General features: G+C 46.4%; 1 protein-coding gene and 1 long non-coding RNA gene across 2 annotated transcripts; both read left to right on the plus strand.

Moving 5' to 3' along the window:
• Positions 1-118: 118 nt before the first annotated feature.
• Positions 119-1,912, plus strand: LOC113876518 (EP300-interacting inhibitor of differentiation 2). The gene has a single exon (XM_027515833.1). The coding sequence runs from the start codon at positions 259-261 to the stop codon at positions 916-918; it is 660 nt and encodes a 219-aa protein (XP_027371634.1). The 5' UTR covers positions 119-258; the 3' UTR covers positions 919-1,912.
• A 5,030-nt stretch (positions 1,913-6,942) lies between these two features.
• Positions 6,943-8,791, plus strand: LOC113876519. The gene is made up of 2 exons (XR_003506522.1): positions 6,943-7,256; positions 8,563-8,791. It is a non-coding gene; the product is annotated as an uncharacterized LOC113876519 (long non-coding RNA).
• Positions 8,792-13,793: the final 5,002 nt, after the last annotated feature.

A 13,793-nucleotide genomic window follows, 5' to 3' on the forward strand; every position in this document is an offset into this window, starting at 1 on the left:
AGATTTCAGGCGTGTTGGCTCTTCCAGCCGCTAGATGGCACCTGGAAGGTTGCAGTCGCGTGGGCATGACTCATGCGCAGCGCTCAATTTCAGCAGCACACCCTACTCTCGTGCACCTGGGTTTGCACACACAGCGTGGACCAGTGTGCACAGCGCTCACGCATGCGCAGTTACGTACACTTACGTGCACATCGCTAACCGCGCTGTGCCGTTATCCCAGTATTTGTGGGAGCGGCCGAGCTGACCCCGCGATCCGGGATGTCCGAGCTGCCCGCGGACCAAGGTGTCCCACCGGCGGGCGCAGCAAATGACAACGGCGACGTCCGGCAGGCGGAGGTAGGCGGCAGGAGGCGGGAGCCGGCCCCCGCGCAGCCTGTGGCGGCCAGGGACCGTCCGATGGCGGCGGCCGTAGAAGGTTCGATGGCTTCACCCGTGGAAGGTCCAGTGCCGGAGGCCAGGGAAGGTCCGATGGCGGCGTCCCGAGAAGGCCTGGGGGCAGCGGCCAGGGAAGCCCGGATGGCAGAGGTCGCCCGATTGTTGGCGGAGCCAGCGGAGGAAGAGGGTCCCGAGGGCAGACCCCGGTCCAGGCCCGGGAACGGCCCAGGCCTGGCTGCGTTGCCATATCTCCGCCTCCGTCACCCACTTGGCGTTTTAGGAATTAATTACCAGCAGTTCCTCCGCCACTATCTGGAACACTACCCGATTGCCCCTGGCCGAATTCAGGAGCTTGAAGGACGCCGCAGGAGATTTGTGGAAGCCTGCAGAGCCAGGGAAGCGGCGTTTGACGCGGAATATCAGCGGAATCCGCAGAGGATGGATTTTGATATTTTAACATTTAGTATAACTCTGACTGCATCTGAAATTATCAATCCTCTGATAGAAGAACTTGGTTGTGATAAGTTTATCAGTAGAGAATAGTTTAATGATGCAACTACTTTCAGAAGAACCTCTGCCTTCAAGACAGTGTTATATACCACTCCTGTAACTTGATTTTACAAAGTACGTGAGAATAAGGCAAAGCACAGCTGGGGGAAAAAAGGAAGCTTATCAAGAAAAACTAAGAAGAAATGGAAAAAAGGTCAAAACCTTATGACTCTTCTGACGTCCTTTGAGTTTGTGGTTAATCCAGATTCTTTTCCCTGCATTGTGGAAATGTCTTTTCAAATTGCTTCACTGAGGTGAAGAATGGTTTTCTAAAATTGAGACTTGATGAAGAAAAACTGCCAATAGAGCCCATGGTGATGAAAGAAATCACCAAATAGCAGTGATAGGAATAGGAATTCCTGTAGGACTGGAAGGCCATGGAGAGAACTGGAAATTGTCAGTTCTGATAATTCCTCTTGAGTTTTCTTCATGTCAGTTTCAATAGAAGTTTTTAGTGTAAGATTGGTTTTGTGTTTTATGAGGCATTTCAAAAGACAAGCAAAGTCAATGCTGCATATATTAGATAAATTGTGTATTCAAGAATATCTGAAATTTCTGGATTTTTTTTAATACCTTTTTGGTAAATACTTACAAGCCCCCCAGATATAAAACACACAATGAAAAGTCTTCTATCTCTGTCCCCGCTCTACCCAGTGCTTAGTACAATTCCCATCTGTAACCACAGTACTTCCGTCTTTCCAGTTTCCCTTTATATACACAAGTAAATGCAAAGCTGGGTCGTTTTTTGGTTTTGCTTTCTTCATTACAGAAGTTGGCAAATTATATTTATTGATTTATGCATTGCATTTTCAGTAAGAACTTAAGGATCATTCCAAACCACTCTATTTCCTCATTCTTTTTTAGAGGTGTATTTCATTCCATTCTGTGGTTATGTTGTAATTTACATAATCAGGAACATACTGATGGGCATTTAGATTTTTTCCCATCATTTTCTATTGGCCAAAAAATAAAAAGCTGTAATAGTTAATCTTGTCTGCATATCTCAGCATGGGCACAAATACAGTATTACTCTGATTCTAAATGCAGTTTTCATATATTGACATCTCTGAAGTTGAGGTCTATCTTACATTTGATGGTGAATATAGCATTTTCATAAAAATAATGGCACATCTTAGATTCTTTATTATATAGAATATCTGTAGTACGTGCGTGCATGCTAAGTTGCTTCAATCATGTCCAACTCTATGGACTGCAACCCTATGGACTGTAGCCTGCTAGGCTCCTCTGTCCATGGGATTCTCCAGGCAAGAATACTGGAGTGGCTTGCCATGCCCTCCTCCAGAAGATCTTCCCAACCCAGGGATTGAATCTGCGTCAAACCTGTGTCTCTTACATCTCCTGCATTGGCAGACGGGTTCTTCACCATAGCACCACCTGGGAAACTCTCTGTAGTAAGTTTGTAGGATTTCCAGAAGTGAGAATTCTGAGCTGAAAGCACCCATTGGAAAGTTTACAGATATTGCTGTGTTGCCTTCCATCCCTGTACCACTTTGCGCTCCCACCAGCAATTGCTGGTGCTCGGCATTCCCCCTATAGCCTCACCAACAGTGTTATCAAATGTCTGAATTTTGCCAATCTAGAAAGTTCAAAAATGGCATGAGTTTTAATTTGCTTTTCTCTCATTTGACTCGCATGTATTCCCTTTTCCGTGAACTATCTGTTCATCTCTTTTGTGTGTATGTAATTTTATTTATTAATTTATTTTTGGCTGTGCTGGGCCTTCACTTGCTGTGTGGGCTTTCTCTGGTTGCAGACAGCAGGAGCTACTCTGCGGTTGCAGTGCCTGGTCTTCTCACTGTGGTGGCTTCTCTTGTTGAGGCGCTAGGGCTCTCGGGCTTGCGGGCTTCAGTAGATGTGGCGTGTGGGCTCAGGGGTTGCAGATCCCAGGCTCTAGAGCACAGGCTGAATAGTTGAGGCACACAGGCTTAGTTGCTCCAAGACCTTTGGAATCTTCCCAGATCAGGGATTGAGCCCGTGTTTCCTGTATTGGCAGGCAGATTCTTTACCACTGAGCCACCAGGGAAGCCCCTGTTCATATCTTTTCTCTATTTCTCTCCTGAATCACTTTGTCCTTTCTTTATTGATTGTGGTAACTACTAATGACATAGTGAGATGAGATATGATAATAGATTATAATGTGAGTTACGGATATTTTTTCCTCTCATCATTTGTCTTTCATTTTCCTGAAAGCCTTCTGGCATGGAGATTTTTGCTTTTGTTTCCTCTTTTCTTTTAAACCTGCCAGATTTGGGGAATTCCTTATCAGTCCAGTGCTGGGGTATGGGTTTGATCCCTAGTGGGGAAACAAAGATTCTGCAAGCTTCCAGGCATGGCCATAAAAAAAAGAGAGAAAAACCTGCAAGATTTTGAATCTCAAGGTTTTCTTGGTATATATGTATGTGTATGGTTTCATTATTCATATTTGAATCTTTGAACTATATGGAATTTATCCTGATGTACATACAGTATGAAGTAACGATCCAATTTTCTTTTTTAGATGGCTACCTGGCTGCCCCAACACCAGTTACTAACTAGCCCAGCTTTTCCCTACTAACTTTGTTTAAAGATGCTTCTTCATCATATACTAAACTGTAGCTTAAATTTTCTGATTAATTTTACATGTAATGGTAATGGTCTTTGTCACTAAGTTCTGTCCCACTCTCTGTGACCCCAGGGATTGTAGCCCACCAGGCTTCTCTGTCCATGAAGTTTCCCAGGCAAGAATACTAGAGTAGGTTGCCATTTCCTTCTTCAGGGGAGCTTCCCAATCCAAGGATCAAACCCACATCTCCTGCACTGACAGGTGGATACTTTGCTGCTGAACCACCAGGGAAGCCCATCTCATTATCCTCCATTTTCAGAGTGTTCTGGTTATTTTTGTTTATGTTTATTACTATATCAACCTCAAAGTCAGCTTACTTTATTTCAAACAAAGTTCTTTATTAGAATCACATTACATTTAATAGATTTGGAATAACTGCTATTTCTAACATATCCAAATGATTCATTTTTCCATTTTTTAAAAATTGAACTTTATTTACTTCTTTATTTTTGGCGGCACTGGGTCTTCGTGGCTTTGTGCAGGCTTTTCTCTAGTTACAGCAAGCAGGGGTCACTCCTCTTCGGTGGGGTGTGCAGGCTTTTCACTGCGGTGGCTTCTCTTGTGGAGCACAGGCTCTGGGCTCACAAGCTCAGTAGTTGTGGCTCACGGGTTTAGTTGCTCTGCTACATGTGGAATTCGCCCCATCGTGTCTCTTGCATTGGCAGGCAGATTTTTATCCACAGCGCCACCCGGAAGTTAGTCCCGTTTTTCCATTTGTTAAAAACTTCTTTTGTATCCTCCAGAAGAGTATTAATGTTTGTCCTTAAATGAAAGTTCCTAAAGTAGGTCTTTCATTGGATCTAATCATTTATTTGTCGGTATTTTATCTTTTATGGTTTTTCTATAGTAAATGAGGATTATCTGTGTTATATTTCCTTCCTTTTTTAATGTTTATTTATTTGGCTGTGCCAGGTCTTATCTGCAGCAGGCAGCATCTTTAGTTGCAGCATGCAGGCTCTTAGTTGAGGCATCTGGGATCTAGTTCCCTGACCAGGGCTCGAACCTGGGCCCCTTGCATTGGGAACTCAGAGTCTTAGCCACTGGAGTACCAGGGAAGTCCCTGTGTTATATTTCCTAAAAGCTTGCCCATATATTTGAAAATAATTCATTGCTGCGTGTTTATTTGATAGCCTGTTAACATACTGATTGGAGAAGGCAATGGCAACCCACTCCAGTACTCTTGCCTGGAAAATCCCATGGACAGAGGAGCCTGGTAGGCTGCAGTCCATGGAGTCACGAAGAGTCGAACACAACTGAGCGACTTCACTTTCACTTTTCCCTTTCATGCATTGGAGAAGGAAATGGCAACCCACTCCAGTGTTATTGCCTGGAGAATCCCAGGGACGGGGGAGCCTGGTGGGCTGCCGTCTGTGGGGTTGCACAGAGTCGGACACGACTGAAGCGACTTAGCAGCAGCAGCAGCAGTAACATACTGAATTCTCTGACTGTTTTACCATAGATTTTCATTAGAATCTCCTGGATTGGGGAACTTGTCATACGCGAATAGTGACAGTATTGCCTTTTTATAATCTTCATACTGCTGACTTCTTTCTCTTTGTTAGTTGCTTGGCTAGTACTTTCTAATGTAAAATAATATGAATGATAGTGAAACATCCCAGATTTTGTCAGAGGCTTGTTTTTTTTTTGACTGTGCTCAGTCTCCATTGCTGTGCAGGCTTTTCTCTAGTTGCAGAGAGTGGGGGCTACTCTCCAGTTGCGGTGCTCGGGCTTCTCACTGTGGCTTTTTGCAGCTCCCAGGCTCTAGAGCCTGGGCTCAGTAGTTGTGCTCAGGGGGTTAGTTGCCCCTCGGCATACGGGATTTGGGGATTTTCCTGTATCAGGGATCTAAGTCATGTCTCCTGCATTGGCAGGTGAATTCTGTACCACTGAGCCACCAGGGAAGCCCTCAAAGGCCTTCTCATAATCTATGAAGGTATTATATTTCTATCTACCACCATGTTTGCGTTCTTGCAATTCTTGCATTCTTCAAATGATCCTTATTTACAAATGAGGTATAATTCCGCCCCCCTTTTTTTTTGGCCCTGCCCAAGCGGTTGACAGGATCTTAGTTCCCTGAACAGGGCTCAGCAGTCAAAGTGCCAAGTCCTAACCACTAGACTACCAGGGAATTCCCTTGGCCACTTTTTAGATTCCATTTCTATGAGACCTGCATGCACAGAAACTAAATTTTGTTTCTTTTTCTCCTGTTAATCTGTCTTGTGTTAATTTTACTATTAGTCCAGCCACAAGACCTCAGGACGGATGCAGGGGGAAATTTCCCCTTCCCTACCAGTTCCTTCATACCTTTCCAATCAAATCCACTCTCACAACAGACCCTTTCACTTTGGTAGACTTGACTGAAAATCTGGTGGTGGGGGGGGTGGGGGGTGGTCACAGGGCTGGGGTCACCCCATGGAGGACAGTCCTCCCCACCTGGCTGGCTCCTTTCAACTTCTCCATACCTCAACCCTTTTTACCCTCTCTCCTCTCCCCCTTTCATCTCAGGAGCAAAATCAAGTCCTCTTTTTGTCTCTCAAAGCATTTTAACCTTTGCCCAGACAATTTAAGCGGTAGTGTCACCATGGACAGTGACTTGACACCAACTCCCCAGGTCAAGAACACAGGGCTCAGTTACAGACACGGCTATAAGTTCAGGGATCCCAGGCCTCTCCCACTGCTGACCAGCTGGCTTCAAGCTCGAGGGTTCTCACTACCCATTCAGGTTCAATAATGTGCTAAGATGACTCACAGAACTCAGGAAAGCACTATAGTTATGATTAGTTTCATGACAGCCAAGGATGCAAATCATAACCCCAGATAAAAGGAAGAGATGAGTAGGGCCAGGTCTGGGAGGGTTTCCCAAATGTGACATTATTGCCATCCTCAGGGACGCATCATCCTGCCAACACATCCATGAATGAAAACATGCGGTGAAAGTGAAAGTCGCTCAGTCGTGTCCGACTCTGCGACCCCATGGACTATACCGTCCATGGAATTCTCCAGGCCAGAATACTGGAGTGGGTAGCCTTTCCCTTCTCCAGGGGATCTCCCCAACCCAGGGACAGAACCCAGGTCTCCCGCATTGCAGGTAGAATCTTTACCAGCTAAGCCACAGGGAAGCCCAACAATACTGGAGTGGGTAGCCTATCCCTTCTCCAGGAGATTTTCCTGACCCAGGAATTGAACCAGGGTCTCCTGAATTGCATGTGGATTGTTTACCAACTAAGATATGATGGAAGCCTGAAAACATGCAGAGTATTTACCAACCAGGGAAGCTCACCGAGCCCTGAACACGTTAGTCACTCAGTCACATCCGACTTTTTGCATCTCCATGGACTGTAGCCCCCCAGGTTCCTCCGTCCATGGAATTCTCTAGGCAAGAAAACTGGAATGGGTAGCCATTCCATTCTCCAGGGGATCTTCCTGATCCAGGGATTGAACCCAGGTCTCCTGTATTGTAGGCTCAGACTTAAATTGCAAGGTTCAAACTCCCTAAAACTCAGTGGTGGCCCAAACCTCTCCCCACCTGAGTAACAAAGACACTCCTATTATAACAGGGACAGCTGCTAGCAGGCACGCATTACCGTTACTAGGCAACCATTACCGTTACCTGGCAACCATTAATCGCCATACTGCTTGCTAGCTCGGAGGTTAGAGGCCTCCTTTGGCCAGTGATCCTGCGGTTGGTGGTTCTCCTGTGGAGACTGAGGTAAGAAGTGGATCACAACCTTCTCCCAGGGGCCCTCCTGACTCTCCAGCCTTGGGCTGGAGGGTGAGCTGAGAAGCCGAGGGAACAGCCTGGGGCTGTGTCCAACAGGACTCCAGGGGCCTCACCAAGGCCACGCACTGGCAGGGCCCAGGCCTTGAGGCAGCGGTGAGCCTCGTCTATCCCGGCCCCTGTGACCTAATGGCACTGGCAGCCAGCATGGGTCACAGTCTGCGGGACTGGGCCCCTGTTTGGGCAGCCTGAAGTCTGAGGGCCTGTTAAATCCTGGGCACCCAGCCCCTCAGAGATGACAGCTGGGCAGGGCCTGGGGACCTGGCCTGGAGGGTGCCATCAGCTGAGATCTGCCTCTTCAGCCAGACCTGGGCACTGGTGGGAGGACCCAGACTGGGTGCTGTGCTGGATACATGCTCCCCGGCGAGGTAACAATCCCTGCAGGGACATCCCCCTCCTCTTAGCCAGGACCTGGATTCAGAGTGAGAGGGTAACAGGCAGGAAGGCTAGGGGTCTTCAAATGGAGGAAATAGCCTGCAAGTGTCAGACATATTTATCTCTCTTAAGCGGCAGGAGGAAACAAACTAGCAATATTTTTTCCTTCTCTATACAAATTTAAAGGGAGGTTTCTCTTAAAATACTGTGTTGCCATAATGACACCTGGTTTCGCCTGAAGTTAGCTATTCTCGAGCCTAGAGATAACCAATGCCTTTTTCGTATGGAAATGTTTGTCTTAAGCTATGCTAATGTGCTATGCCTTTACCCCAAACTCTGTCTCCAAGTCAGTTCCGCCTCTTGGCCCAGAACCTACTTGACAAACCAGTATGTTATACTCAGATATTGTTCCCCTAATCTATGTAAATGAAACTATTTGTATGGTGGTCTGCCCTTCTTCAAGATTCAAGTTAATCATTTTATGGCCCAGGATAAGCCATTTGGTGCCAAGATTATCCCAAAATGCATCTTATGGGTGAGGGGCCTGGTGCCATTCTGAATTTTAAGACATTCCTTTCTTTCGTTAACAGACTGCTAGTGACTATATAACATCCAGCTGAAGACTAGCAGGGGGGTACTCTTTCTGCCCCCTTCTGATGCCTATGTCAGGAGCTTTCTCTATCTCCTTTATACTTTAATAAAACTTTATTACACAAAAGCTCTGAGCGATCAAGCCTCGTCTCTGGCCCCAGATTGAATTCTTCTCCTCCGGGGGCCAAGAATCCCGGTGTATTCGCGTGATTCAACAAAACCTTTCAAGAGGGTGAAAGTTGTGCCTTGGGACCTTGCCCTTTCTTGACAGAACAGAGTAACAGTTTGGAGATTTACAGGAACATCATTACCTGACCTTTGACCTAACTTCAAGAACAAAGGATCTGACACCAGGAAACTTACACCAACCAACCATGCCTCTCCCTCACCTTGCCTGTAAAAGGGCTTTGCTGAAAGCTTTCGAGTTTGGGATTTTTAAGGCATGAGTCACATCTCCTTGAGCGGCCCTGTAATAAACATTTCTCTGTTCCGAACTCCAACGTCTTGGTGTTATTTGACCTCACTGTGCGTTGGACTTGCATTCGGAAATGCTGTCACTGGAAATTCCAAAGACTTACATGACACCTTCTGGGAACCAGGGACAAAGTCCAGGCAAATTAGCATGATAGTTCTTCCAAACTAATACTGGCCTCTCTTTATGAATTCTGGGGGAAAAGAGTCTCTGCCCCCAAGATTGATGTTTCAGTTCTCTCTCCCTAAAAACAAAGCACCCTAAAATTTAGTGGCTTTAGGCAACAACTATTTTTTCACTGTTCACTCTTCTGTAGGTTGATGGACTCAGTTTAGCAGTTCTGCTCTTGTGATGTTGGCCAGAAGCTCAGTTAGGCTGGAATGTCCAGGACTTGTCATTCACGTGTCTGCCACCCTGGTAGGGGCAGGCTGGAAGGCTGGGCCTCTCCCTTCATGGCGTTCCAAACCCTCTTCCTCTCCAACACTGTAGCCAAATTTATTTCTTTCATTCTTTCTTCTTTGTTGCAGTGGGTCTTCATCACTACTGTTGGGCTTTCTCTAGTTGTGACGAGCAGTGGCTACTCTCCATTTAGGTGCCCCAACTTCTCATTGCATTGGCTTCTCTTGTTGCAGAACACAGGCTCTAGGCACACGGGATTTAGTAGCTGCAGCATGTGGGCTCAGCAGTTGGGGCACACAGGCTTAGTTAGTTGCCCCACAGCATGTGGGATCTTCCTGGACCAGGGATCGAACCCGTGTCCCCTACATTGGCAGGCAGATTCTTATCCACTGCACCACCAGGCAAGTCCTGCCAGATTTCTTATGTGGCTGCCTCAGGGCTTCCAAAAGTGCAAAAGTAGGAAGCTGCCAGGCCCTCCGATAGCTCAGGCCACAAGCTAGCACATTTCTGCCTCATTCTATGGGCTATAAAGTCTCAGCTCATTTCGGGGGAGGGGAGGCCATACCAAAGAAGGTGAATACTGAGCGCTGTGGTTCACGAGGGGCCATCTTTGGAAACCAGTCACATTGATGATATACCCAACATGGTCATTCGTTAAGAGTGCTTTCTATATGGCATCTCGTGGAATTTTCACAATTGTAAAGACTATTAGCATTAGCATATGCATTTTATAGATAAGAAAATTGAGGCTTACTAGCTGTCTCAATCAGGGTTCTCCTGAGAAATAGCACCAATAGGAAAAATTTCTGTCATTTATGTTTGTGTATATGCGCGTGTCCGACTCTTTGCGACCCCATGAATCGCAGCACGCCAGGCCTCCCTGTCCATCACCAACTCCCGGAGTTCACTCAGACTCACATCCATCGAGTCAGTGATGCCATCCAGCCATCTCATCCTCTGTCGTCCCCTTCTCCTCCTGCCCCCAATCCCTCCCAGCATCAGAGTCTTTTCCAATGAGTCAACTCTTCGCATGAGGTGGCCAAAGTACTGGAGTTTCAGCTTTAGCATCATTCCTTCCAAAGAAATCCCAGGGCTGATCTCCTTTAGAATGGACTGGTTGGATCTCCTTGCAGTCCAAGGGACTCTCAAGAGTTTAAAAGCATCAATTCTTCGGCGCTCAGCTTTCTTCACAGTCCAACTCTCACATCCATACATGACCACAGGAAAAACCATAGCCTTGACTAGATGGACCTTTGTTGGCAAAGTAATGTCTCTGCTTTTCAATATGCTATCTAGGTTGGTCATAACTTTTCTTCCAAGGAGTAAGCGTCTTTTAATTTCATGGCTGCAGTCACCATCTGCAGTAATTTTGGAGCCCAAAAAGATAAAGTCTGACACTGTTTCCACTGTTTCCCACTATTTGCCATGAAGTGATGGGACCAGATGCCATGATCTTCATTTTCTGAATGTTGAGCTTTAAGCCAAGTTTTTCCCTCTCCTCTTCCACTTTCATCAAGAGGCTTTTTAGTTCCTCTTCACTTTCTGCCATAAGAGTGGTGTCATCTGCATATCTGAGGTTATAAACCTCTTTAGACTCATAAAAATTATTGACAACACCAAAGAGCTCTTGTTTATGTGCATTATGTCCATCAATATTTACTGTATCAGAAATTAAGCCTAAGGTTTCTAAAATATGTATTTGCTTCATTTTTAAAATCTTTTTAAAATCATTAGGGAATTCCCTGGTGGCTCAGTGGTCAAGAATCCACCTGCCATCCACCCACCCATCCATGCAGGAGATGCAGTTTCCATCCCTGGGTTGGGAAGAAGCCCTGGAGAAGGAAATGGCAACCCACTCCAGTATTCTTGCCTGGGAAATCCCATGACAGAGTCTAGCGGGCTACAGTCCACCAGGTTGCAAAAAAGTCAGACCTGACTTAGCAACTAAACAACAACCCGTAGTTAGGGCACTTCGAGTTCACTGCCAAGGGCCCAGGTTCAATCCCTGGTCAGGGAACTAAGATCCCACAAGCCAGGCAGCACAGCCACCATAAATAAATAAAATTACATGTTAACTATTTAATGAAAAATAGCTGGGCTTCCCAGGTGTCTCAGTAAGTAAAGAATGCAGGAGACTCAGGCTGGATCCCTGGGTCAGGAAGATCCCCTGGAGGAGAAATGGCAACCCACTCTAATATTCTTGCCTGGAGAATCCCATGAACAGAGGAGCCTGACGGGCTATAGTCCGTCCATAGGGTCGCAAAGCGTTGGATACAACCGAAACGACTGAAGCAGGCACGAAAAATAACTGTTTCAGAAGAATGACATCAGCAACTTGGCAGATGAAAAACTCTCTCTCCTCTTCAATCTACAACCACTAAAACATTCACAATAAAGACACCTCGGTCCATCAAACCAGGTGTCCAGAGAATTCCACACATCTGTAGACGTAGAAGGGGTTATACAGGGACAAACCTTACAACCCTGGACACGGCAGAGGAGCCAGGTGCAACCCAGCTCCCCGCCACCCTCGCCCTCCCCTCAGGGGCGGAGTCTGCAAGGAGCGTGGATCCCGAAACCAAGGGAAGAGCCCACAGTCTCCGAGCCCCAGGCGGCGATACCAGCAATACTGGCAGAAACAAGGCATCAGTGACCCCAGAGGCACAAGGAGCAATAAGGAGGGTTTGGAGCAACCGTAAAAGCAATCGAAGGTGGAAAAAGCCAGTGTAACCAGAGGCAGCGCCGAAAAGAAATCCAAACCTTGTGCTATAGCACCACTTACTGGAAAACGGGAGAAACGCCTCAATTTTTTTCTTGCCGGTTTCCCCTCGCTCGCGGTACTTTAGTTCCCCAACCAGAGTTTGAACAATGGCCCTTGACAATGAGAACTCAGAGTCCTAACCACTGGACCGCCAGGGAACTCCCTGAAACGCCTCAATTTCTAACCTGTTAAATCGTTAGCATCAAGAAGAAAAGGGTCCCCTACTTCAGATACAACGGCAGAGGAGCAACGCGTCAAGAACCATGAAGAACCACGGAAACACTGTAACGCAAAAGAAAATGACAATCCTCCAGAAACTAAACTTGAAGTCGCAAAGAGTATTGAGATCTCACTGGTAAAGAATTCAAAATAGGTTTATGAAGAAAATCAAAGAGCTACAAGAACATTCAGAAAGGTAGTTTAGTGAACTCGGGATTAAAATTAATGAACAGACGAAATACTTTACCAAAGAAATTGAAACTCTAAAGAGAAATTAGAAATTCTGGAGCTGGAGAACTCAGTCAATGAGATGAAGAATACACCAGAAAGCATTGGACATAGAGCACACAATGTTTGAAAAAGACAATAGCAAGCTTGAAGATATAAATCTATAAGTAATACAAGTAGAAGAGAAAATAGCAATCAGATTTTTTAAATGAGGAAATTCTAGGAGGGCTATCTGTTTTAGCAACAGCAACATTAGGGGAGTGGGTATCTCAGGAGAAGACAGAAGAGGGCAGAGAATTTATTTAAAGAAATAATACGGTGGGAGGGGGGTTCAGGATGGGGAACACCCATGGCGGATTCATGTCAATGTATGGCAAAACCCCTACAATATGGTAAGTAATTAGCCTCCAATTAAAATAAATAAATTTATATTAAAAAAAAAGAAATAATAGGAGGGAATTCCCTGGAAGTTCAGTGATTAGGACTCTTGTGCTCTCACTGCCAAGGGCCGGGGTTCAATCCTTGGTTGGGGAGCTAAGATCTCACAAGCCAAGCAGTGTGGGGAAAAAGAAAAGCCAGCCCTGGCTCATCCAGGAGGAGAAAGGACAGGCTTCTGGAGGAGGCCTGAACATCAGGCCACCAACACAGCTGCCAAGGTGCTACATGAAGCCTCTTTAGCCTTATGACCCTGATGGGCCGTGACCCCATCATGTGGTTTGGAAATTGTTCTGTCAAGTAGAACAGAGCATCAAAACCAAAATAACAAAAATGGGTTTGGGAGGGGGCACCATTATAACCCTGGGTCTACTCCAACTCATAAAAAGAAAGAAAAAGGAAGAATAGAAGAGCAGCCAAGGCAGCAGAGTGGAGAGGCCCTGGGCTCACCTCCTCTCACCCGCACGCTGGGGTCACGGCTATCTGCAGAACAGCCATCAATGAAAAGGAGGTGGAGCCTACCAAATGGGATCTTCCCTAGTGGTCCAGTGGTTAAGAATCCGTGCTTCCATTGCATAAGGCACGGGTTCAATCCCTGGTGAGGGAACTAAGATCCAGCATGTCTCACGGTGGGGCCAAAAAAAAAAAAAGACCTAGGGAGGGGAACTTCCTTGGTGGTTCAGTGGCTAAGACGCCAGGGCCCAGGTTCAATCCCTGGTCGGGGAACTAGATCCCACATGCATCAACTAAAGAGCCTACCTGCCTCAACTAAGACCTGGTGCAGCCAAGTAAGTAGAAAAAATCACATACTTTTAAAAAGACTGAGGGAGGGAACCATGGTGAGGCAGGTGGGAGGGCAGACTCATGATACCATCAAATCCCATACCGCAGGGTGGGCAATCCACAAGCTGGAGAACAGATGTACTGTGGAGGCTCTCCCTCATGAGTGAGAGTTCTGAGCACCACATCAGGGTCCCCAACCCCTGAC

Source organism: Bos indicus x Bos taurus, chromosome 18 (assembly GCF_003369695.1).
Source record: "Bos indicus x Bos taurus breed Angus x Brahman F1 hybrid chromosome 18, Bos_hybrid_MaternalHap_v2.0, whole genome shotgun sequence".
In the NCBI taxonomy this organism is placed as follows: Eukaryota; Metazoa; Chordata; class Mammalia; order Artiodactyla; family Bovidae; genus Bos; species Bos indicus x Bos taurus.

Excerpts from the sequence above, each read along its gene's own strand:
- LOC113876518 (XM_027515833.1), top strand. The coding sequence starts at position 259 with ATGTCCGAGCTGCCCGCGGACCAAGGTGTCCCACCGGCGGGCGCAGCA.